At 43.5% G+C, this 26,003-nt stretch overlaps 1 protein-coding gene across 5 annotated transcripts in view; it reads left to right on the plus strand.

Moving 5' to 3' along the window:
- The window catches only part of si:ch211-194b1.1 (protein Wiz), a 41,360-nt gene extending 19,275 nt beyond the window's left edge, over positions 1–22,085 (plus strand). For 3 of the 5 annotated variants that reach the window (XM_012867917.3, XM_036148438.1, XM_036148440.1), the window contains 9 exons: positions 3,002–3,124; positions 7,834–8,385; positions 8,475–8,921; positions 9,351–9,857; positions 9,947–10,507; positions 10,603–10,814; positions 15,536–15,767; positions 17,330–17,495; positions 17,921–22,085. In XM_012867917.3, the coding sequence (XP_012723371.2) occupies positions 3,002–3,124; positions 7,834–8,385; positions 8,475–8,921; positions 9,351–9,857; positions 9,947–10,507; positions 10,603–10,814; positions 15,536–15,767; positions 17,330–17,495; positions 17,921–18,275 (3,155 nt within the window). In that variant the 3' untranslated portion in view covers positions 18,276–22,085. The remainder of the gene's footprint in view (positions 1–3,001; positions 3,125–7,833; positions 8,386–8,474; positions 8,922–9,350; positions 9,858–9,946; positions 10,508–10,602; positions 10,815–15,535; positions 15,768–17,329; positions 17,496–17,920) is intronic. The other 2 variants (XM_036148439.1, XM_036148441.1) reach the window with 1 other exon arrangement.
- Positions 22,086–26,003: the final 3,918 nt, after the last annotated feature.

Genomic DNA, 26,003 nt, shown 5'->3' on the forward strand with positions numbered 1-26,003 from the left:
CCCTTGGAAGAGTGCGTGTGTGTGTGTGCGTGTGCGTGTGTGTGTGTGTGTGTGTGTGTGTGTGTGTGTGTGTGTGTGTGTGTGTGTGTGTGTGTGTGTGTAAGGGAGAATGTCCCCTGATGCCCATGGTTGATGTGGCACTAGCTGCATTTATCCCCACCTCCGCCTCTTCTCGATTGGTCACGCCTTAGCTTCGCGGTGTATATGGGGGCAAAATGGCTGCTTCCACCTCCCCGCAGACCCAAACAATAGCGGAAAAGCTGTCTGCTCTTAGCCGCCGGGAGTCCGATGCACTGCGGACCGGTGAGTACCGCGCGCCCTGATTCCTGCGCAGCGCGTGCCCTTTGGATCACTACAACGGCGGCTGCGTCCCGCGGCACGTCTCGCGCTGCATCTTTAAGTCACATTGTATCCAGACAACAGCCATTAAAAAAAAGAAAAAAGAAAGATGATAAAAAAGACTCTTTATATCGTCTAAAGACCATGGACAAGAGAGCTCATGTCGCGCAGAGCCACGCAGGTAGTCCATGACATGCATGTCAGGAGCTCATAAAGCGGTTCATTGTTATTGTTTCGGGGGACTGGGGAAGAGTTGCTCCTGCTTTCCGACGCAAGCCGGGACAGATCTTTCACTTGTACGTTTGTTGGTATAGTTTGTGTGCACTTAATGCCCGCGAGATATTTATTTTTTTACACGCCTCGAATGACGTCCGTTGTCATTTTTCTTAAAGCGCTGCGGGATATGTAAAAAAAAAAATTACCTACAGTTGCCCAATCCTCGCCATTTTACTTTGCTTTGATATTTGATAGGAGGACACGCTGTGCTTTCAAGTGCGCCTGTATTTTCCAACAAACTGGCCGAGGCATCCTTTTGTGAACGCTGCAACTTTAGCGGGCCAAAAGTGGGAGCTCGTAGTTAATCTTATCACAACTTATCCGGATAATGAAAGTGTCACTTTTTTTTTTTTTTTTTTACCTGGAAGTGTCGGACTCGACCACCGTTTCGCTTCTTTAACGAAAAAAAAGTCTAGTTCGCATTGAGTCTAAACGCACGCACTCTCTCTCTCTCTATATATATATATTTATTTTTTTTTCTTTTTTTTTTTGCTCATGATTCCCATGCAAAAAAACAATAGTGGCATAACGCAGCGCTCCGAGGCGTCACATCGCCGCTCTCTTCCACTCAGAGGATGAACTGACAGGCGCAGAGCCGCCCACCAGACAAAAAGCATTGTCTGTCTCCGCGTTTCTTTTGATTTCCAGATTTGTCGCAGAAAATGGCACTTTTGTCCCAGGAATGCCTGACTGCGGAGAAGCCAGTCTGCCATATTCGCTTCACGCTGTTGGCGCAATTAAGACTCTTTAGACAGGAAATCGTCACTCCAGCCATGCCTGTTTCTGTGCATTTCAGCAGGAGAGGTTAGAATAGTGCTACTGTACATGGCAGGTCTGAGAAATTCCTGGCAGCGAGCTCACTACATTGGCTCAAATAAAACAGCATAAAAAAATACAACTAATTCAGCACTTTGAGTTAAAAAAAGTGAAACTTATTTATTACAAAGAGAGGGATATAGTTAGTTGCTTTTTTTTTTAAAAAACGGTCTTGGCTTAAAGCAAATGAAAATCCAAAATTCAGTTTAAAAAAATATTACCACATAAAATTAAGGCAAATTAAAAAAAACATGTTATTACAGTTGTCCATAAATTAGGCTATTGACACCCTAAGGAGGTTAATCCACATCAGGCTGTGCAAAAGAAGCTGATTCTGTTTATATTTTGAATTATATCAATGGAAAGTTTAGTGGAAGGTAAACTTCTGTTAGAAAAGGTTTTGACTAGTAAAAATGAATGTTGTTTTTTTATCAGTCCGAATGTTAGAGCACCTGATGCTTGTGCTTCCCTCTGCTTACTAGCTTTACAGAGATGCTGATTTCATTGTACAGCTGGACCTAGCATCTGCACACACTGCCAAAAGTAACACCACCAGTAATTATTGACCATGGTCAATAATTGTGGATATGTCTAAATGGCACTGCTGTCTTGCCAGGTCCCTCTTGGAAGAGACATTTAAATCTTTATGCGATTTTAGCTGGGTAAAGGTTTCTAAATTGTATCCGTGTGTTTGTTTTGACCTGGACTACACTCCATACAGAATCTATAGAATATTGGATAGAGGCAGACCAGAGACAACTATCAAGATGAGCTCAAAGGTGCTTTTAAAGAAACCTGGTCTTCCTAACACCCAAACACATCCATGACACTCCACATTGATGCCGTTATTCATGCAAAATTAATAACTAGCCCCAACCTAGTATTGGGAGGATAGCATGCTGCACATGGACTTAGTTTCCAGTATGCTTGCATTTGTGTATTGAAAATTCTTCCTCAAATTTTTTTTCATTGGTCTTATGTAACATTTCAGTGTTCTTCGAAATTGTGTAGGGTATAATTATCAAAGTTATACCAAATCATTTTTGAAATGTATCTCTTCGTGTGAATGGAAAGTATATAATATAGGAGTTCCACGTTTTCAGTCGTATGAAAACAAAGGAGGTTTATGATTATATTCTAATTTATTGACATTCCCCTGTACTTTGCTAACTTGTTGAATGTTAATTTGCAATCTAGGACATGTCCCTACTGTGTTATAATTAATGTGTTAAATTAGTGGAAGTTTACCGTTTTGAAATTCAGCTGGTACAGTCATAGTCGATGACCAAAGGTATACCTCTGTTCAGGAAATGATGTCACAGGATCACAAAGTCACACTATGTCACATGACCGCAACGAGAAGCTGAATCCACATCACTTTGGGTTATTACTGGTTAAAAGAGATTTTCCACGTCACTGACAATGTATGCCACTGTGGGTTCCTATTAGTGTAAATAGTTATAAAAACGCTTTGATGCAATACATTTTAAAATTTTAGAAATTTTAGAACCATAATCCGCCATTTTAACAGGAGGCGTCTAAATGTATACGACTTGCTTGGTTTGTGTAGGTAATGATGAAGCGGCTGATGAAGAGGATGAGGAGGGTCACCGGCTTACTGCACTTGATGGTCTGTGCTCCAGTCCTGGAAAAAAGGACAGTCTATCTCTGAGGGAGGATGTAGACGGCAAGGGTGAGAGCAAAACATAGAAATCAGGGGAAATAGACAATGCTTTGCCACTTTTAATACCAGAACTTTACACACGTAACAACCACAAACCTCAGTGTATTTTATTATAACTTTAAAGACTGAAGTAGTTCGTTCACAAATTTCTTCCACGCTTTTGTTTTTATCTCCTCCTTAGTTGTTTTTCTCTACAGATCCATCTTTTGTTTTGCAGTCATAGCTGCAGCTCACCTGAGTCTATGTGAGACTTAGTTTTCTGCCTAATAGCATATTGCTAGTAGGCCAAAAGGTTTCTTTTTGTACTTACTGTCATACTCTTTCTATTTTAGTCATGGATTGGAACAGTGCTTTCTTGGAGGTTCAAAGCCTGGGATATACTGTTTTATAACCTAACCTTGCTGTAAACGTCTCCACAACGTCCTCCCTACTGTGTGTCTGGTCTTCATGATGTTGTTTGTTCACCAAGGTTCTCTAACAAACCTCTTAGACCAGAAACAGAGCAGCTGGATTTTTACTGAGATTCAATGACCAGAGTTGTCAAAACAATCAATACCTTGAAATAATCAATACAAAAAAAAAAAAAACTGCAGCCACCCATCTCAAGAACGATCTGCTGCTGGAAGTTTTAAACTGGAACATGTTGAGTACAGCCAGGAAAACGCGAGTCCCCTCTTTAACGACAAGACGAATGAATGTTCGTATAAGACAGGCAGTCAGGGAAAAACAAAACGCTCAACAACGGATGTTTGAGAGCAACGTAAAAACCTTAAGCTCCTGTCTCTGCAACAGTGAAGTAGTCAACCTTCTGGACAACATAAGCTAATGCTAGCTGGTATTAGCTTAATGCCTCCCTCCATTATTCCTCCGTATAGATGTAAAGACATCGGAGGCGAATGTGGCTGATTACACAGGTTACAATGTAGCCAGACTGAAACTGATGATTAGAGCAGAGAAAAGTAGGAACCCGTAACAATCAGCCCAGCTGCTGTGGTTAATCACTAAAGAAATGAAATCACTTCACTTAAATAATTTATTTTGCTCACGGAGGGCTGTAGGTATGGAGGACCAAAACTGACCGAATAAAACATAAAAATGGACATATGCAAATTGCCCGATAACAAGCCAAAACACTTAAACTGTACCAATTCATTTAAGAAATGAGCAATCATTTTATGTAACCATACCTATATCTATGTTAAAAATATAAAACGTATTTATTTTACTACATGTTGTATAATTTAATTGAACTTTCCATTTTTTTTTTCTATTTATTTCTAACATATTTAGTGTTTTGCCAAGGAATTTTGTCTTGGGTGGTGGGGTTGGCTATCCACTGAACCTTTACTGTCTAGCATACAGCTTCAAATGAGCAGCCGGCTTCTGCCTCTCTCCATGTTTCTCTTAGTTATCCATCTTTATTTTTTCTCTCTTTTATGGTTCTGTCTCTTTCTCTATTTATCATGTATCTTTCTACATTGTTATATTTTGAAATATACCTGCCTCTCTTCCTTCCTACTTCTCGATAGAATGAAAATCTCTTTTAATCTAGATCTGCCAAAGTTTAGCAAAATTTTGAGCTGAACTTTATTCAGTGTTTATTACATTTGGGATCTGTTTCAAATTATCCATTCATGCGCTCTATCTAGCAAAAAGAAAGGTGTTTTTCAAGAATGAAGCAGCCATCTGTTGTCAGTGATGGACTCAGGAAGGTGGATTTTTTTGGCGATGTGTGACATTCAGAGCAAATGGTATTTTTGTAGGACATCTGGAAGTTTACTTGTGGAGTACGTGCTGTGTTGAGCTTTAATGTTTGTATGAATTGAGTGTAAACACATGCAATTATCCTCATATTTGCATTAGACATGGTATGTTCCAATAATCACGTGTGGTACCACGTGAAATCAAACAAATAAGCCCTTTTTTGTTGTGGCACACTGCAACAAAAAAAAGCACGCATTTATTTTGTTGTATCTCTTGTGTGCTCCAGATGCAAGGGATACAATTGCTGTCGTGGTTAACTTTTATATTATTTAAGCATTTATTGCTTCTATAAATGCCTCTGACAATTTATATTCCTCCGACAGAACAGACTCTGCTGATGTCTGTATGGCTAATAGACGCTCGGTGGGAGCCTCCCCAGAGATTGGGCGCGTTTACAAAACGCTGATATTTTTGCCAAGGCAGGTAAAAATATGTCACGACTCTGCGCTCTGAAAGAAGAGGAGCGACGATGTTGAGATAGAAATAGCTCAGGAGGCACTCTGGCGCTATTTAGAAAGACTAATAATTAAAATAAAATGATCCGTGAACTCGTACAGACGTTTAATAATTTACCACATCAGTGATTTTCTTGAGGGGGGTGGGTGGTCTTGTTGTCGGAGTGGGCAATGGTAGAGGAAACACTGATATTTATTTAAGGATTTTCAAATCACTAAGAGCAACCCTGTAGTGATACATTTAATGGGCCATTTATATGTTTCTGCCTTTATTTTTAATTCTGTCAGTTTCAATCCTCCATAGCATTGTTACCGTACTTACTGATTTTGTTTTCATCAAGAAAAGGAAAGTTAAGTTAGTCCTTAGAAAATAACAATTTTTTGCACTTAACTATAAAAAAGTGCCTTCAAAAATGTATCAAAATGCTATCAAGTATTTTTCTGAAATTTTAGTATTGTGACGATTCAATAAATGACACACAGCTGGACTCTATTTCCTGACGAGTGAGTTGTTAGTTGCACGGGGTATTATTTAGGGAGAGAAGTGTAAAAGGGACAGAATACAAATAGCATGCTATTTTGTTTGTTAGAAATAAACAAAATTATGAGTTGTTTTCCTTTCATTTCACAATCATGCACCACACTGTGTTGGTCTATCGCACAAAATCCAAATAAAAGACATCAAAGCGTGCGGTTTTAATGTGACAAACTTCAAAGGGGTATGAACATTTTTGCTGAGTGCTAGATATATTGTTTACTTGCCCAAAATTACGCAGCTCAAAATTTTCAAATTAAAAGACATGATATGAAGCATTGTTCAGTATCATCAACATACAGAAAAAAAATCTACAAAAAATTTAAATCAGTGATGTCAGCCTCTGAACCAAATGCAGTACAAAACAAAAACTACATTTCATAAAGATGATGTTGAATCAGCCAATCTACTCAAATCAGCAGCTGAGAGCTACTTTGAAAATGTCTGACTTATTTGAAAATTCTCTCTTGCCATAATGTCTTAATGGGATGATAGGAATAAAAAGGAAGGTTTCTGACTTCATTAGAAAGTTACATTTATTGCCCAATGCAGAGATTCACTCATTTCCCACAGTCTATCCTGTTCTAAAGTTCAGAGTTGTTACGCGGTGTACTAACACACTGGGTGGAGGTGTAGGACACAAGCGGAATACAAGTTATGTGAAAGGTTGTTTTTGACTTCTGTCCTGCAGTCTCTCACAAAAGGGAGTTCACCCCTCACATTTTTGTAACTATTTTATTGTATCTCTTCACGAGACAGATCTGAAGATGTGGCACTTAAACACATCGTAAAGGAGCCAGTGTACAGCTTGTATAACAGTGTAAGTTTGCTGTCCCCTCAAAATAACTCCACACATAGCCATTAATGTCTAAACCCCTGTCAAAAGTGAAAACTTGCAAACTGTGCCCAATTAGCATTTATGCGTCCTCTGTGTCATGAGACTCGTTAGTGTTAGAAGGTCTCGGGTGTGAATGGGGAGCAGGTGTGTTATATTTGGGGTTATCGCTCTCACCCTCTCTTTCATACTGGTCACTGGACGTTCAACGTGGCAAAGAGCTCTCTGAGGATCTGGGGAAAAACGTATTTGTCGTTCTACGTAAAGACGGCAGAGGTCCCACTCAGAACGGCCTCACCATGGCCAACCAATGAGGTTGACTGCATGTGCTCAGCATCATATCCAGTGGCTGTCATTTGAAAATAGCCCTTTGGTGTCAAAGCGTGTGTGGCGGCGACCAGGTGAGGAATACAAAGGCAAGTGTGTCTTGGCCATAGTCGTGCACGGTGGAGGGAGGGCCATGGTTTGGGGCTGTATGGGAGCAGCTGAATAAAGTTCATCAGAGGAACCATGAATGCCAACATGTACTGTGACCTACTGAAGCAGCGCATAATCCCCCTCCATTCCAGAACTGGGCCACAGGGCAGTGTTCCAACATGAGACCGACCCCAAACAGTCGAGACGACTACTGCCTTGCTAAAGAGACTGAGGGTAAAGGTGCTGGACTGGCCGATAGAGCGTCTGTGGGACATCCTCAGCTGGAAAGTGGAAGGTCTCTAATGCCAGTGGCGCCGTGATGCGGTTATGGAGGAGAGGAGGATTGCCATGGCGACCTGTGAGGCTCTGGTTAACTCCAGGCCCGAGAGAGTTAAGACAGTGCTGGGAGAAAAAAATGATGACCACGCAAAATATTGACAGTTTGGGCACAATTTGAACATTTTTACTTTGGGCTGTACTCACTGTCGATATCAGTGGTTTAGACATCAAGGGCTGTGGGTTGAGTTATTTTGAGGGGGGGCTGCAAATTTAAATTGTTATACAAGCTGTAAACTAACTGCATGGATGAGAAGAGTCATATGTTCAACGTTGTCTCCTGAAAAGATATTTACAAAAATGAGGGGGGCGGGGGGTTACTGACTGCAATGCTACACAGTGATGGTAATTTCGATGTGTTTTTCCTCTTTTACAGTCCAGAAGTGGAAGTGTGAGGTCTGTGACTCTCAGTTCGAGAGCAGGCGCGGACTCTCCATCCACTCTCGCGCTCACTTGCGCCAGCTGGGCTTCACCGTCTCTGAGAGCGGGGGCTCGGCCATCGACCTGCTCCACCAGATAGCCATGGAGCGCAGCATCGACGGCAAAATAAGCTCGTCCCTGCTCACGCCCAAGAAACCCTCCCAGCCCGTTTCCCTGAAAGATGAAAAGATGGAGGACATGGAGTTGGATGAGAAACCCATCCCTCTCTCCTTATTGGCTAAAGCAGCGAAGGCAGTGCCCTCTGGCTCTGCGACGCCCACACCTTCTCCGGGGGCCTCTCCGGCTCCAGCTCACTCCAACTCACCTTCCTCAGTAGTGAAGAAAGCCCCCATTTCCTCTCTGCTGCCCGTGTCTTCCCCTTTGCGCTCACCAGAGCACAAGGTCGGGGGACTGAAAAGCCTGACCGCTAACCTGTCTGCTGCCTCCGGCTCCGCAACATCCAAACCACTTTGGGCTCCCCAGGAGAACGATGCTCCTCTCAACCTCAGTAAGCATCATCACTTTGGCCTAAGACTGAATTTCAGTTATTGTTTAGTCTTCTCTGTGTTCATTCAGCTGATTCCTCCATGCTTGCAGCACTGGACGCGGACTCCGATAAGGACATCGTCTGTCAGCTGTGCGGCGCCTGGTTTGAGACTCGTAAAGGCCTATCCAGCCACGCACGGGCCCACCTTCGACATTTTGGCGTTGAGTACTCCGAGTCCAAGGGCTCTCCTATAGAGCTCCTGAGCCAGCTCATGGACACAGATGACTTCAAGCACAAAGCGAGTGCCCTGGAGCTGGACTGTCCCTCGGAAGCACAGGACGTCACCCCGGCGCCTGCCCCCGCCAAGCAGTCCCTGCTGACGCTCTCCTCTTCTTCCTCTGCGCCCCTCCTCTACAAGGTGACCACAGTTGGGGGCGGGTCGAAAGCTACCTCTTCCTCCGCCTCGTCTCTACCGGCCCCACCCGCCAAGCGTCTCAAGACCTCTTCCATGCAGGTCTTCCGCCTCAGCAGTGGCGAGCTGATGGCCCTTCCTCACAGTAAGTGACTCGTGATGCAGTGTCTTGGAAAAAATGTCCGTGCCTGATGAAGTTTTTTTCGCGTTACAACCTCAGTCCAGAGCCTTTTATTAGGATTTTATTGGGTTGACTAAAACAAAGTAGCGCATAATTGTGGAATGGACGTGAAAGTGTCCATTGTTTGAAGTTGTGCCATGCTCTGCGACGGAAAGGTGCTGCGTGACGTGGTCAAAGCTTGAGATATTTCACAGCCATGGATCTTTTTTTCTTCCACTCCACTGCTATGTGCCGCTTGTTTCTGGTCTGCCACGTAAAATGTTAAAATGAAGTTTGTCATGTCATGTTAAAATGGGAGGAGTGAATACTTTTACGGCTTCTTTAAACTGAGATTTATCTGTAGATGATTATGTTTTATTTTGGCACAAAGGTAAGGATTCTCTGTTCTCTTAGATGATCCTCCAAAGGAGATCGGCTGTGAATACTGCGGGGAGTATTTTGAGAATCGCAAGGGACTTTCCAGCCATGCCCGCTCCCACCTGCGCCAAATGGGGATCACCGAGTGGTCTGTCAACGGGTCGCCAATCGACACGCTGCGGGAGATCATCACAAGACGGGGCCTGCCCTGCGCTCTTCCTCTCAAGCCTCTCAAAACCCCCCCGCCGTCCTCTCCAGGACCCCCTCGTTCTCCTCTGTCGGCTTCCTCGTCTCCCTCGGCCACGCTCCTCGGCCGCCTGCCTTTTGCCTTCGCCCGCCCGTCCAGTCCTCCTCAGTCGGCGATGTCAAAGTCCGGCTCGGCTCCTCCAATGTCTTCGAGCAGCCTGACTCTCAAGCCAAAGCCGGAGCCGGTCCAGGTGGAGGTCACTGCGCCCGGGTCTGTGGGAAGGTCCGGAGGGTTTCCTGTTGAGTCTCCGAACTCAAACTGGAGCAATCCTGACAAAGCTTACCCCCTTAATCTAGGTAGTTTAAACAAGTTCCTGTGTAATTCTCATACGTTGATCACCTCATCAATAGTATGATACAGTGTTTGTCTCCTGGTTTCTTCTCAGCCATGGGCCACGAAGTGGAGCCTACGAGGGACATTCGATGCGAGTTCTGCGGGGAATATTTTGAGAACCGCAAAGGTCTATCCAGCCACGCGCGCTCCCATCTGCGGCAAATGGGCATCACAGAGTGGTCTGTCAACGGCTCGCCCATCGACACCCTGAGGGAAGTCATGCACAAGCGAGGGTCTGGGGGCTCGTCTCGCTCGGACCAGGGAGTGAAGAGAGAGTCCCGCCAGGGGACCAACAGTCCCTTGTGGGAAAACGTGGGAGGAGCTAGGGGCTCAGAAGCTTTGGGTATTTCAGGGTACCAGTCCTCCAAATTCCACAAATCTCCTCTCAGTTTGGTGCAGTCCGGGTCAAGGATCCTTAAGCAGGGTCCGCCCGCCACCCAACCTGCAGGGAAGATGTTCCGGTTGTCCCCACTGGGCAAAAGGCTTTCCTCAGAGCGGGCCCAGTCAGCGGAGACTGCTGCTTCACAAGCACACCGACTTAAGACTTTCCCATCCCTTCCACATGATTTCTCCTACAAAAGAAAACCCTCCCCAGAAAAGCACGGACACCAGGGTAAGCTGCAGCCGCTTGACTTCTCTCGCAGAAGTCTTCTCCTCCTGGTGGTTGATCCCTACGCGAGGCCTCAAATCTCTTCCTGTGTTTTTCAGACCCCAGCTGTGAGCTGTGCGGCTTCTACTTTGAGAATCGTAAAGCTTTAGCCAGCCATGCGCGAGCCCACCTCAGGCAGTTCGGTGTGACCGAGTGGTCCGTGAATGGATCGCCCATAGAGACGCTGAGCGCGTGGATACGCAGCAGACCACAGAAGGTCCTGGAGATGCACCGCAACTACATGCAGGGTAACCGCTCCACCCTGAAGAAGGTAAGGAGAGCTCGATGTTGGTGTTTAAGGTGTAATTTAGTGCCTTGCAGAAGTATTTCACTGCATCACATTTTTCCCACGTTATAACCACAAACTAGTGTATTTTATTGGGGTTTTATATGATAGGCCAACAGAAAATTGTGCATAAATGTAAGTGAAAGGAATATAGTACATTGTTTTACCATTTTCTTTTTTAACAAATAAAAATCTGGAAAGTATGGTTTGTATTCGTAGTCTCTTCATTTTACCCTCATATGCTTAAGAGAAATCTGCTGCAACTAGTTGCCTTAATAATAACTGGAGTTCAATTTCTCATAAATTGATCTCAGTTTTCAGTCATATTGAATAAATTAGAACATTATTGAAGAATTCATTTATATCAGTAGCTCTATTAGTTGACAAAGTGAAACACATATAGATGAAAACATGATATTTAACATCAGAATAATACATCTGAGAAAAAAATACACTTTTAAGAAAGAAGTGAGATCTTATAAAGTATGTTTCTTACCTCCTTAAAGAGTTCTATTTTTAAGAGATAATTTTAATGACAAATAAGGGTTATCAGAACACGTTCCAATGTATAAGGCCTCAGAGACTCATGAAGACCAAGGAACATGATGGATGGGACAGGGATGTAATTTTAGTGAAGCAGGGTTAGGATTTAATCTTCAGCAAATGTAAAGAACAGAAGTGGAAACCTACGCAAACATGGCTACTCACCTAAACTGACAGACTGAAAAGGTGAGCATTAATCAGAGAAACTGTCAAGCTTGCCATGGTAACTCTGGGGTAGCTGCATAGAGCAACAGCTCACGTGGGATAATCCATCTAAATCCAGTTTCACCGGGATCGGGATTTTGCAAATAAGAATGGAGAAAGAAAATCACGTCTCTAGAACTGTTAAGATGATAGAAACAAACCTTAAAATAATTTCAACACTAAGTGACTCAGGAGGGCTGCATACACACCATGCAGATGTTTAGCTGGAAAACTATGCACCCTCTTCCTTTCACTACACATTTATGTGCTGCTTTGTGTTCTATCACATAAGATCCCAGCAAAATATGCCAAAGCTGGAACAAAATGTGAAAAGGTTTAATACTTTCGAAAGCAGCAGTAGGTGACTGAGACTGTTTTTATTAAATGCAAAAGTTGTGTTGTTTTATTCTTGGTCAGCTGGCTTTGCGAAGAAAATGGGGGAAAAAAACTACTAACGATACAAATCTTTGTTTCCCACAGAGGCCAGGGAAATACGTAGTGAAGGCTCATAACCATCTGTGCTGTTTCTTTGACACAACCCCTCTCCTTCCTGTGTCTTTGAACAGTCTTCATGCGTTCAGATGAGTCAGGCCTCTGCTGGCAGCGCGACAGACATTTTGTGTCCTGGAAAGCTGCAGACGTGTTGTCTCGCAGCTCGGAGCCTCTCTGTTGCTCCTGTGTCTTTACTCCCTGTAAAAATCACGGTGGGGACAGATGCCAGAACGACTCTGCTATTCATTTGATAGTTGCCATGGCAACCAGGGTGCCTGGCAGCTTATGTTTCATCTTCAGATAAATTATAGCGAGCTGTTGATGGAAGAAAATGTGTCGGGCTTCTTTTTTTTTTCTTTTTTTTTTTTCTCTCTCCACTGTTCTGAAATTAGTTTTCTGGTGCATTTGCGTCACTCTGGCACCTTTTCCTCTGAGCTCTGATTTGAAACACATAGCAGACACTACCATTTAAATATCTTTGTAATTTTACTGTAAAGGTGTTTTTCCCACCCCTGACCTAACTAATTTGTTTGTATGAAAATTGTGAGGATTTCAAGTAATGTTGCAGACATAAAATCATTAGAAACGTTTAATATTAATTTCTTTGACTTCATTTTCACAGCTTCATGCTGGGATGATACGATACATACACATTGGGTAACGTGCATTTAGATTGAATTTAAAGATAACACACAGCCTTGGTGGCATTATGGTCAGGCTGATGATATGTTTCAGGGTGAAGATCAGTCCTGACAGAATCAGGAATAAAGACAGAAATAAATCAATACCTTCATAAACGAATTAGCTGCCTAAGAAGTAGTTTAACAAATGAATTATTGTGTCGCTAATGCAGAAAGAAAAATAAATGAGCAATAAATCAGACGTAAAAGTGTGAGGGCTATTGGGTTCATCACACAGAATCTCAATCGAATATTTTGAAGTTTGTAGTTTCAATGTGACCTATGGTGTGAAATTTCACACCATTTGTCAACATTTTCTACGGCATTGTCAAATCTTTTAGGGCATCGTATGATCTAATGTGATAATGGACCCACTCTGTTTATTGTCTGTAAGGGGAGCAAAATTGTGACTCTCAAAAAAGCTTTACATGTCATTTTAATGACAGACATTTAGTATCTTTTTGAACCAAAGCCATTCTCTACTGACCATAGCTATAGCTCTCCATTGGCTCTTTATAGATTTTAATTATGCTTATGGTAGCAAACAGATAGCGTACCCACTCTGTAGTCAAATCTACATGATTTAGACATTAACTTTTCACGCTGGTGAAATTTTATTTTCTAAAACAGAGATAGTAATGAGCTAAAGGTATCTTTGCAGTCCGTTGAGTCTACCCGTGCTTAAATGTTTTCTGTTTCCTTCCCATTAATCCACTTTTTAACATTTTGATTGTTCTGCATGATCGGAATTTTCTCCTCCGTTCAGGTCAGAGGGTTAAGAAAGCCTAAAAGCTTCAGCTTGTGTTTCTCCATCATGCTGGATTTTGAGGTCTACCTTGGCTCGCTGCAGCTCTGCTAAAGCCCTGCTATTTTTCTGGGCTTGTGGCTTCAGTAACTATTCGGCGTCTGTTGCCAGAAATTTGCTGCTATTTAGTAGAATGTGCAGCGTTTGCACTACTTCACCGTTTGGCAGGAGTTCGCTTTCAGTTTTATCCAAGTCATCTGTGCCAAACCTTGGCTTTAATTTTCACAGTTCCCCATAATATGTCACAGGTGGCAAGTGTACACTTAGGAATAAACTTCCAACTAAAGATTTTATTTTTTCCTCTTTCACCTCAAATTAAAAAGAAGAAATGGTAATGTGTCCATGCGTTCCAAACTCCAATGATCTTAGTTAAATCTGCCTCTTCTGGGGCTACGATGTGCCAGAAGCTGATGCAGAGATGCACTCTCAAAAACACAATCAGCACATTTCTTCTGACATGGCTCACAGACGTTGCCTGCACTTTCACTCAAAGGAAAAAGGAATTTTCTTAAGTAAGAAATTTACTGTAAAATTAACCAAAACCATTCTCATTTGTCACCTGGGATGGTAGTAACATTCCCTATAAACAATCAGTCCTCTCCTTAAACAATGTCTTAGTCACGTTTTTCTCCTGTCAAACCTAGAGGTACAGAGTGTAGCCCGTGTTTACTTCCTGGTTCCTGAGCCAATCATATGATAGCTCCAGGGTTCCCAACACAGAGCGCAGCATTTGATATTTTTAAAGAGCGGGAGCCTGCAAACATGGAAGCCAGTATGAGAAGCGGACCAGAAATAGAACTGAATACAACATGGTATATATCGGACCGTGAGCTTTCCTAAAAACTGTAGTTTGTCTTTTGTAGTAGGAGAAACAATGGCTTGTTATCAGAGTTCATTCATCCTCATTAGCTAATAAAATTGCTGCTGCTTTACTTTCATTATACATTCCAGTTGACAGAACCAGATATGATGGAATAAGAATGACCATACATCTGTTTCTGCTCATTTGATACATAGGGAGGGCCCTGTGAATGGTAACTGGCTCTAGGAACACTCTCCTGATTCCTCTTTTGACTCCTCGTCACCTGAATGTGGGAGACTGTTATAGTGAAAAGATGTTTTTACCACTTCCTTAATGTGGCCCTAACAATGCTCACTGGAACATCGCCTAGAGATAGATCTGTAAGCAATGCCGTCCGTGTGTTTTGCAACGGTAAGGTTGCAAAGTTATTGTGAGATTTCATTGCCATTAGCTACTGTTCATCTTGCATGCTACCTTGCTAATGCAATACTTGTTTATAGGCCATTGTCCATGACAAAACCAGTTGATTTTTACCTAGCACCGATAGCAGGATTGCTTTCTAAATGCTCTGATTTCAGCTATTTTTTAAAGAATTTTCCAGCGTCATTCCACCTTATGACACATAACTTAATGTTTGGACTAAATCCTGTTGTATTAATTGGATTTTTAATCCATCTACAGTAAGTGAATTTCAGGTCAAAATATTTTAGAATCATACATGCACATAAGATGTGACGTATTTCACGTGTTCAATGCATATATTTTCTGTTATTTCTCTTCAGTAAATCTGACCCTACATAGTAGGGCAGACCCACCATTCCTGTTGCATAGATAAATGCAAAACATAAAACTTATTTAACCCAAAAGTCACCTACTGCTGCTGCTGCTGCTGGTGAACAGAATTGCTATTTTTTAAATGTTGAAACATGTTTGCACATGCTTGTAGACCATAGGATCTGATGTTGTTAGGTTTACCATAGTCAGGTCTGTTCATTGGTCCCTGGTTTATTTCTGGCTATGATAAATTCAGCTGTTTAGAAAGATTGCATTTAAGCAGCGACGTTGCTTCTTTCTTTAAAATGCTACTGATAGGATCGCCTATTTTTTGGTGTTCCAGAAGAGGAGCTCACCTATCACTTCATCAGTGGATTCTGACCATGTCCCCCCATTCTCATCGCAGAAGGCCCAGTCCTCGTCCACTCAGTGGTCTTCTTCCTTGGCTGCTGGCCTGGCTCGACCGCGCAGCCAGGAACTCCGCCAGGGGTCCTCAGAGGCCGGCGACGTGGAATCTGGTATCGCCTCACGGCCGGGTTCGGTCAGGGCCGGGGGCAGCAGCCCCACCCTCTCGCGCCTCGGCAGCAGCCTTCAAGCACAGGTGGCCCGCAGCGAGCTGAATGTCCGCCTGCCAAGAGGTATGTATGGATACAGAGCATTCTCTGGCACTCGTGCGTAAACTTGGATTATCCTCCTGCAGGTACTTTGTACTTGGACTCACAAGTCTGTTTTTCACAAGTTTCCTCAGTTTTCTTAGTTAATTTTTGCATGTGGACGTACCGTGATGACATTATCCAGTGGAGAAAAGTTAGTACAGTAATCACGGTCATGTCGAAAACTCACATATCAACTGTGAAACCTGAGCTGCGCAGTAGGTTTATTCCTCTCTGTTCACTTCGTAGGGGCTATGATGAAGAACTGCATGTTTACTCAGCTAAGCTGACCATCCACCACAGTATCTGCCTTCAAACTGAATCCGTGTATCGTGGTCTGTCAAAGGTAGCTAGAAGCTTAGGAGTCACGATAGATGACCAGCTGACCTTTAAAGATGATGTTGCCACAGCTGCTGGATCGAGCCGCTTGGTATCGTTAATCGTAGGAAAGATCAGGCTGTACCTAACCCAACGTGCCACCCAGCTCCTGGTGCAGTCTATGGTCGCCTCCTGCTGCGACTACCGCAGCGTCTCCTGGCCTGTGCTGGGAAACCTCTTCAGAGGGTGCAAGACGCCACGGCGCGTCTGGACTCCAATCAGCCTGAAGGGTCCCACATCATCCCTCTGTTGGTTGAGCTCCACTAGATTCACTGAGCTCTAAGCCACTACCGGGCCCTACCAGAACAGGGGCATCCCTTTCTAGCTTCAAGAGACTGCAGAGAGCAACTTCCATCCTAGCATCTACCCTGTTCTTCCCAAAGCCTCTCTACTGCACTTCCACTTATACCTGCTCTCTAATTTAATACTGTCCCCTCTGGGAGGACCTGACTTTTGGTCTTCTATCCATATGTGTCAAGGGGGTAGTGGTGGCCTGGAGGTTAGAGAGCAAGGTGCTTGTGTTCTAAAGATTCTAAAGTTCTGGGTTCAGATCCCTGAGCAAGACCCTTAGACCCAGAATGCTTGCCAGGCGTTGCACAGTGGCAGCCCACTGCTCCCTCACTGCAAAAACGGATCTAAAAATAAGTAAAATGTTCTTAAAGTTAGTGTATTTGTCCTTGATTTGAGCAGGTAAATAATATTATCTGCCAATGGAATAAGTATTTTGACCCTTAAAATAAGATAATTAGACACCATGCACTTGAAATAAGATGATGGAGATAGATTGTTCCTATTTTAAGTGCAATCTTATCCCATTGGCAAATCATCTTATTTACCTGCTCAAATCAAGGACAAATACACTCATTTGAAGAAGATTTTACTTATTTTTAGTTCCGATTTTGCAGTGCTGAGCAATGGAATAAATGCAGAGGATGAATGTTGCAATGACAAATGTAGATATTTGAAAAAAAAAAATACTTAAAGATATTGTTATCTGTAAAGAAGAATGATAATTGGCAGACCGCATACAGTCACTAAGCATAATAGATGTCACTGGCAGAACATGTATAACAAATATGTGTTACATTTTGTTGCCAGCTCTTAGTTTCCAGTCCTTCTCCCTCATGAACGACTGTGTACGTGACGTCGGTGCGTTTTCTCGCCCTAAGGTTTCGAGCGTCGGCCTTTGAAGCACCCATCCTGCCCAGACGGCGCCGACAGGGACAGCGGCTCCCCAAAGCCCCCACGCACAGGCACCGTCCCCTCCCTGGTGCCCAAACCGCCCTCCTACCCACTGGTCAAACTGGTGGGCAAGTTCTACACCCTGAAGTGCCGGTAAGGAGAACGTGCACGTCCCGGATATTTCCATAGAGAGGAGTGGGGGGGGGCGCTCAGGTCACATAACGCTTGTGATGTTGCGCCTGTATCAGTTATAGAACTGTCTGGCTGAGTTTTAAATAGCTCCTTTAATCCTCAAGTAGCAGCACCGTCCTCCGCTGCCTTCAAAGCTCGTCTCCACTTTTTAGCAGCTGATGCGGTGCGAGGAGAATTGTAAACCTCTCGGGATTCTCAGGCAGCACAAAAAGTGCTTAAGTTCTGATGTAACTGCAGTAAAGATGCTTTGAAGGATTTAGCTTTCCCTCAGAGAGACAGTAGCCTCACAAAAAGCGATTGAATGCTGCGCCGTTCTTCTTTTTTCACTCCGACTCCTTTTGCTGTTTTGTGGCCATTTTCAGCACTTATATGTTTGTGTTGATCAGGTTCTGCGAGGTGGAGTTCCACGGCCCACTGTCGGTGCAGGAGGACTGGATCCGACACCTCCAGCAGCACATCTTCAAGATGAACTACAAGAAGCCCGCCGCTCTAAAAGCGGCCCCCGCTGATGGCCACGCCCTGGCTGACAACTCCGCCCCGGTCCAGGCCTCTGTACCGGCCTCGGACTCCAGTTCAAGAACTGCCTCCACCCCGACCCGCTCCACGGCCCCCAACAGCCGCTCCTCCACGCCCGTGGCAGAGTTCGCTCCTGCCATAACTGCCAGTGAGATCACAAAGGTCTCAGAGGAGCAGTCCGCCATGATTCCAACTCCCATTCCTCTTCCCACCCAGGTGGTGTGAGCTGAAAGCTCCTCACGCATTGTTACGCGCCCGCCTTTTGTTTCCCCCCCCCCCGTCGCTGTTCGTCCGCCACTTTCCTTCCTTTCACCTTCTGAAAGCGTTGTTAGGGAGGAGCTTTCTGCGCCGTAAGAGCCGTTTTGAAGCCCCAAGCACCTTTGAAGCATCTCTCGACTGTTCCTAAGTCCAGTTGCCATGGGAACGAAGCTTTCCTGGCTCCGCTGTGGATAAAGGAGGGTGGTAATGGGGACTGTCCAAGGTCATGATGAGAAATCAAATACTACTTTGTGTTTGCCTTGTTTATACTGAATGTTCAGACGTTACTGTACCTTTCCCGTTCACTGGGGGAGAGTAAGAGGCTCATATGAACCCTTTATCGTGCTTTAACTGGCCCGGCTACTACAACTCTCCCCCCACCCCCCCTTCTTATATGAACACGACTTGTAAGATGGCGAGCCTTTCTTTCTTAAAAGTTCCTGACTGAGATTCAAAAAGACGTTTCTAATCATGCCGGTCTCGCAGCCGAGACGTTAAATGTGTGGTAACACTTGGTGTTAACGAGGCACTTTTTAAATTTGACACTGTCACACTGCACTTAATGGGACACAATTTACACGTGTTAAGGTGGACTGTTGGTACAAGAGATGGAAGCACACAAGTGAGGGAAAGCAATCACTCATGTTGACCTTTTTAGATGGAACGCCGTCCCCCAAAGCATACATACTGTACATTCAGCTTGAATGTAGCACCTATTTTGACCTTATACGCACATTCATACACAAACATACAGTCCTTTGCAAAAGTATGCTCACCCTTTGAACTTTCTGATTTTGTCCTGGTCCCCTGTTATAAACCTTAATGCTTTTTAATGTGGTTTTATGTGATACACCAGCACCCTAACTCTGATACCCAAAATCTATTGTGATCTATAGCTGTCAGAGGTCACCTAATTAATGATCGGCGTAGATGGTTATTATGTATTTATTCTGAATTCACATAAGGGATCTGTTTTCAGGGCTGCTACTACGTGTGCACCCCACACATTTCGCCTTGGTAGAAAAATGGCAAGAAAAAAAAACTTTAGTTGAAAGAAAGAGCAGACACGCCTCTGGTCAGATAAGACCAAATCAAACTACTTGACTTGGATGCAAAATGTTAAATCCATCCATCGTTTATTCCCATTTATCAATGTAGGGTTGTGGGGGCTGGTGCATTAGTCCATCATAGGGACAAACAACCATTCACCTACACACTTCTACCTTAGAGAGATTTAGAGAGACCAGTTAACCTAGCATGCATCAGCAGGAGTACCCTGAGAGAACCCATGCCTGCACAGGGAAACAGTGCTGACTTTCAGCAGAAAGGATTTTAACCTGGGAACTTCTCCTGGCTTGAGAACTGAATTGCGCCTCCAAAATGTTACGTGCTTCTCTTCAGTTCTGGTTATTTATACAGCTCCGATTTACAATGAATGTTGTCCTAAGGTGCTTTATGAAATACAAGCCAAAAAATTGCAAAAAACATCCCATTTATTCACAAATTTATGAATTTATTTCAGTCCAATTACACAGATTGATTCAAAGTCAGTTCCATGCTTTCCAATTCCCTCCTTGTTATAAAACTAGGAAAACGCCAACAGGACCTGGCTCAGCGTGACCGACGGAGGGATAGAGAGGACAGAGCAGACACACACGAGACTGAAGCACTGATCTAGGATTATTTTCTATGTTAGCTGGGACAGGGGAGCTGGTCACAGTTGATGGGGAAACTGGATGGAGCTAAATACAGGGCAGCCCTGGAAGGAAACCTGTTGGAAACCACAGAAAACTGGAGACCCTAAACATACAGCCAGAGCTGCAGTGGAATAATATTAACACTGAAGAATATTACAGCTTTAGACCTAAGTCAAACTGAACATCTGTCAAGACTAAGAAAAAATGTTAACAGATGCTTTCCCTCCAATCCAACCGAGTTTCAACTAGTCTGCAAACGAGGATTTAGTAAAGATGTCCGTCGCTAGATGTGCAGAACAGGTAGAGGCGTACTGCTAAAGACTTCCAGCTTTAAATGCAGTGGAAGTTCTAAAACCTACAGAAGTGGAGGTTTTTCCAGATTTTTATTAAAAAAATAAAATAAAATCATGCATCACTTTCCTTCAACTTCACAATCAAGCACTACTTTGTGTTCGTATCCCAATAAACCACGTAGAAGTTGTGATGTGAAAAAGAAGTTTAAGGGGTTTGAATACTTTTGGAAGGTGCATTACACAGTACACACATTCATGGCCAAACCCATGCTCCCTAATATGATTCTACTGATGGTTGTGCCTCTCTTCCTGCTACGGCCCCACAGAGCAGAACCGACTGCTGAAGGCCTTCCAGCCTCGACGTTTGACAAGTCGGGTCAAAGCGCGCTCGGTCGCTCATTTCAGCTCGTCCATTCACGGTGTTGCCATGTTCTTCCTGCCTTTCTCTACGTAACCCAAAATCATGTATTTATTATTTAGCATCTGAATGTGGGAAGTCCAATTCTGTTTAAAGCAGAAGTACAACGGGAGTGTGTGTGTGTGCGTCTGCGTTAGTCTGTACATTTTTGTACATTCACTACAAATGTGTCATTTAAAAAAAAAAAAAAAGAAGAAGCAAACACGATTCAAGTAAAGCTGCTTGACGGAAAGACGCCTCCTTGGTTAAAAAAAAAAACGGACTCGCCTGTCCGTCCTAGAGTCCAGTCAGGACTCGATATGCATCCGTGGTTGCGAGGATGTGCCAAAGAGCCTGTTTACTTCCATATCTTGCCTCTGTAAAAGCTGTTTACGTTGGACCTGATGGTGGACAGCGAGCACACACAATGGACAACAGTGGACTGGAACCGCGTTTGGCATAATCCTGCTTCCTTAAAAGACCTCATGAGACGGCCGTCGTTACTGTAGAGTTCTATTTATTCCAGTCGCAAACCAAACGTGGGTTAAAAAAGGGGCGGGGCTCTCGAGCCCTGCCAGTCCACATTCAGAAACAGGTGAACCTCTGGATCGGGAGGCTGTGATCTGAGCTCTGTTTCTTTATTTTTTTTGTTGGCTTTAGGTTACCGTGTTCAGACGTTAAAGAGACATATAAAGGGTCCACGTAGGTCGTTGAGATTTTAGAGTCTGGTCCAGTGTTTCCCATGCTTAAATCGTGACTGTTCGATCCAAATGATTCCTCCATTCCCTGTTATGGACTATATACATAGCTATATAACTTCATATACTTAAAGAAACTGCTGGTGCTAATAGAGCGGTCAGCATTTCTGTTAGCAAAGTAGTTACAACAAGTGATCTTAAATTCCTTTCTTGTGATTTGATTTCAACATTTGATGCTTTGTATTTTTACGGATCTGTGTGTTTTATGTAATTGCAGTCCTGCGGAGGTGACTCTTAGGGTGTTTCTTTTTTTTTTCTTTTTTTTTTTTTATCTCATGTTAGTTTCTCCAAGCTGAAACTCGGTGCTGGTGGGAATGGTGGCGACTGATCACATCTTGTCATCAGAACACTCTTAAATATGAGTCCATAGAGGGGGGGGGGGGGGGGGGGTTGCGCTTTTCCAAGTGGACTTTGGCTCCTCCTTCGCTGCATTCAGAGGGAAAAGGCCCAGAGGGCGTACCTGGCAGAGCCTCAGCTGGTGCAACTTGCTGTTCTGTGTGCGAGTGTGTGTATGCTTTATGTTTGAGTGTCTTTCAATAGCAGCTGAGGAAGAAGCAGTACTGTACACAAAGGGTAATGTTTTAAGTGAATCGACTCCAGAACAAAAAAAAATAAATGTGATTTCAATTTCAGGCCTTCATTCCCTGTTTTTGTCCCCTGAGAGCACCTTGCCCGCTCCCGGGCTTTGTCAAGGCAAATGATAAATGGCAAAAAAGTTTAGGCAGGATTAGTTTTGTCCACTAGGGGGAGATATGTTACAAGAATTAATTTCTGTGGTTAGACGACTGCCTCGATACATTTTCCAGTAACAAACAAATGAATGTTTTTCAGACAGAGCAATATATTTGACGCGTATGATTCTGCACTCTTCATCCAGACTTTAGGACCTTGATTTCCAAATGAAATACAAACTTGACTTTGACCTGAAAAGAGGACCACTGAGCAACTGTCCTGCTCTCTTCTAGCTGAGGTGAGACACCTGTAGACCACATGCAGGATTCTTCTGTGAATAGTGGCTCTTGATGCGTTGCCTCCAGCCTCAGTCCACTCCCTGGGAAGCTCCCCCAAATTCTTTAATGATTTCGTTTGACCACCCTCTAAAGGCTGCAGTTAACCTTGATGCTGGTGCCCCTCTTCCTAGCAAACTTCTTCCTTCCACTCAACTTTTTATGAATATGCTTATATACAGTAATCTGTGAACAACCAGCTTTTTTTTTTTTTTTTTTTTTTTTTTTTTGCAATTGTTTTTTGTGGCTGACCCTCCTTATGGAGGTCGTTAATGACTGTCTTCTTGACATCGTCCAGTCTGCAGTCTTCCCTGTGACTGTGTCGCCTTCTGAACCGTTTAGAGGCTCAGGAAACCATTTGCAGGTGTTTTGAGCTACATAGCGGATAATGGTGTGACACCAGGACTTTTCAATATTCAACTTTTTCACAATTTTCTTCTTTTCCGAGACTCTGAATTTTTGGTTTTCATTATCTGTAAGCCATAACCATCAAAATACCAATAAATAAAAGCTTGATATGTTTTCCTCTATGTTTAATGAATCTATAATAGACGAGGTTTGCTATTTCGAAACGAGAGACAAACTTTTTTTCTCAATACTAACTTTTGTTTTTGATGTATCTGTAAATGATAGATACCTTTTCAGAAAAAAAATAACTTTTTAATATATTCTTAGTTATGAGCTGAACCTCTATGTGCAAATCCTTTATGTAAATCAAAATAGATTTTGTCCAGTAGGTGGAGGTACAATACACGGCACTGATTAAACAACCCAGTTAAAAAGCTGCTAGAGTATAAAAATCAGCAGCACAGATGAAGCAACTTTGCCCTAAAAGGAGTCAGTTTGCATTTCTTATCTGTGCTGTAGCCTTCACACCCCACATCATTTAATTAGTAACAATTTAAAGCTCCAATAATAAATAGCTTTGCATCAAAAATGGGTATATGCCTAAACTTAGAATAAAACACTCATAGTCAGCTTCTTTACAGACCTTCCTGCAAAGTCACTCAGACTCACTCTAGAGATAGTTTGACAACTACAGATTTGCATGTCAAGGTTAATCTTTCTATTTAAATTAGCATTTTTGTTGTAAATTATAATTTAGTTGAGATAAAAAAAACAAACTTCAAAAAAAAAACAAGCTTCCAGGCACACCTGCCTCCAGTGACATCGCATTGGGCAACTGTTCTCTTGATTCACACCCTTTTATATTTTTCTTTATGTATTTTTCCTCTTTGTTTGCCTGCTGTTGTTTAATTTCCTTGTTTCTCTACATGTTCTGCACAGCTGCGGCAAAACGTTAGAGTCAGAAGGGAGCACGCCGCACGGCTTTTAGGCAAAATCTGGCAACAATAAAACCCATAAAAGTGGTTTGTGGAAGAGGAGCGGGGAAGATTGGAATGGGCAGAATCCTTCATGAAAGATCCTCGATGATCATTTCAAGACAAGAATTTTGTGGATGTTTCGTGCGGAGCTGCAACATCACCCTGGCTAGTGATCGCGGTCACATGTATAATGAGTCCAGTCCTTCCAGTGTGCCCCACCCTGCGTGTACCTGCAGTGCAGCCTTTTGAGTTCATATTGCTGTTCCACTGTCCAATAGACCTCAGCCTCCTCAGCAGGTAGATTCTGCTCTGACCTTTAATGTAAAGAGCATCAGTGTGACGGCTGCGAGCTGAAAGATGTGCAGTTCTGGGTGGAAGAACAAGCAGGTGAGGGTGTCTGAGCAAGAGCCGACCGTAAGCGTGCCACGCAAAGCTGCAAAAGATCAGCGCAGGCTTAAGATTAAAGACAAACTGAACACCAGAGACCTCAGATGCGTTTAGCAAGGTCTGCAAGGCTTGCAGACCGATTGCACGCACTCCTGTGATTGTGAAATGCGTTGAAAGGTTGATCGTGGCCCACACATCATCCCTGCTATGCTGGATGATCATCGGTTGACCTACAGAGCCGATAGTACAGCAAAGCGCACCATCGCCGTCCTACACACTGCCCTGGAGCACCCGGAGAAATCGAACGCCTGTGTCAGGCTGCTCCTTTCATCAACTCAGTCATTCCCACCAGCTTGGTGTCCAAACTGCACAACATCAAGACAGAAACTACTCAGTAAAATCTGTGGACAAACGTGGGGCTGACATCCAGTGGTGGGACGGTGGGAACCCTATCAACCAGGTGCTTACCTAATGATCTAGTCCTGAACAGCAGAAAAACCAACAGGATTATAGTGGATTTCAGGAAGTCCAGAACATCTGCTCTTGCGCCTATAACCATCAGCGGCGAAGCAGTGGAGAGGGACCCCCGCTTTCAAGTTTCTGGGTGTCCGTACCACAGAGGACCTCTGCTGGACTACACCACATTCACAATTGTCAAAGCTCAGCAACGTCTTCCCTTTTGGGGGAAACTAAAGACGGTTGGATTATCTCAGAACCTCATGATGAGCATCTACTAATGCTTAATGGGATCATCCTGACTTACGGCATGGAGCGCAGGAATCCCCAGGGAGAAGAAGGTGATGCAGAATGTCATAAAAAGCAGCTCAGAGGTTCTGACCTTCTAGCCATCAATCAAATCTTTGAGACCGGGGCCAAGAGAATCACCCGAGACTCAACGCATCTGCACCATCACCTCTTCAAGCTCCTGCCTTCTGGGAGGAGATTCAAACTCACTCATATCTGTGTGTCACACCTGAAAAGCAGCCTTTTCCGAACAGCTGTAAAACTGTTGCATGGACTGTGATGCTTTCTCCACCAGCCGCGCACATATAGAGACTGACATGTTTGCCCATTCTTTTATGTAGGACAGCTCAGTCCTGCAAGCTCAGTCAGATCAGATAGAGAGCATCTGGTAACATAGACTTTCTAGCCTTGGCTCTGATTCTCTACTGGATTTAATCCTGGACTTTGACTGAGCCATTGCAACACATGAATATGCTTTGATCTAAAGCTTTACACTGTAGCTCTGACTTTACGTTTAGGGTTATTGTGCTGCTGAATGGTGAACTTTGTTTGAGAACCCCTGAACGCCTGCAGCACGTTGTTGCACCTTATTTCTTTCAATTGTTAAAAAGTGATGCATCAATTGATCCCCCCCTCATCAAAACATGTAATGCAAGGGTTGAATAATCCCCACAGGTCTAAATGTTAGGGAGCAGAAGCGCTCTTTCCTATAGCGTTTTATTTGGACAGCAGCTCATCGTCTAAGAGCACAAAGATGTCCTGTGTTCCTGAGAACATCTGTGCAGATTGCATTGTTTTTTTTCAGGGATGGAAACCTTGGCATGACATCAGGAAGAGTAAGAGAGGAACCCCTGAGAACTGAGGAGGACTAAGGTTTAATAAGATTTACTGCCAAAAAAAAACATAATTCATACACCTGGAAATAATTTAAGAGGGAGGGCAATGTGTCTTATGTTTCTGCCCAAATGATTAACCTCTACGACGTCGCCACATCCAAGATTTGCACCATCAATCAATAGACATATTGATTATAAGTCATGATCTAAGGGATTATATAAAACTTTTCATTGGAGAATTAATATTACTG

This window comes from Fundulus heteroclitus, chromosome 16 (assembly GCF_011125445.2).
Source record: "Fundulus heteroclitus isolate FHET01 chromosome 16, MU-UCD_Fhet_4.1, whole genome shotgun sequence".
Lineage (NCBI taxonomy): Eukaryota > Metazoa > Chordata > Actinopteri > Cyprinodontiformes > Fundulidae > Fundulus > Fundulus heteroclitus.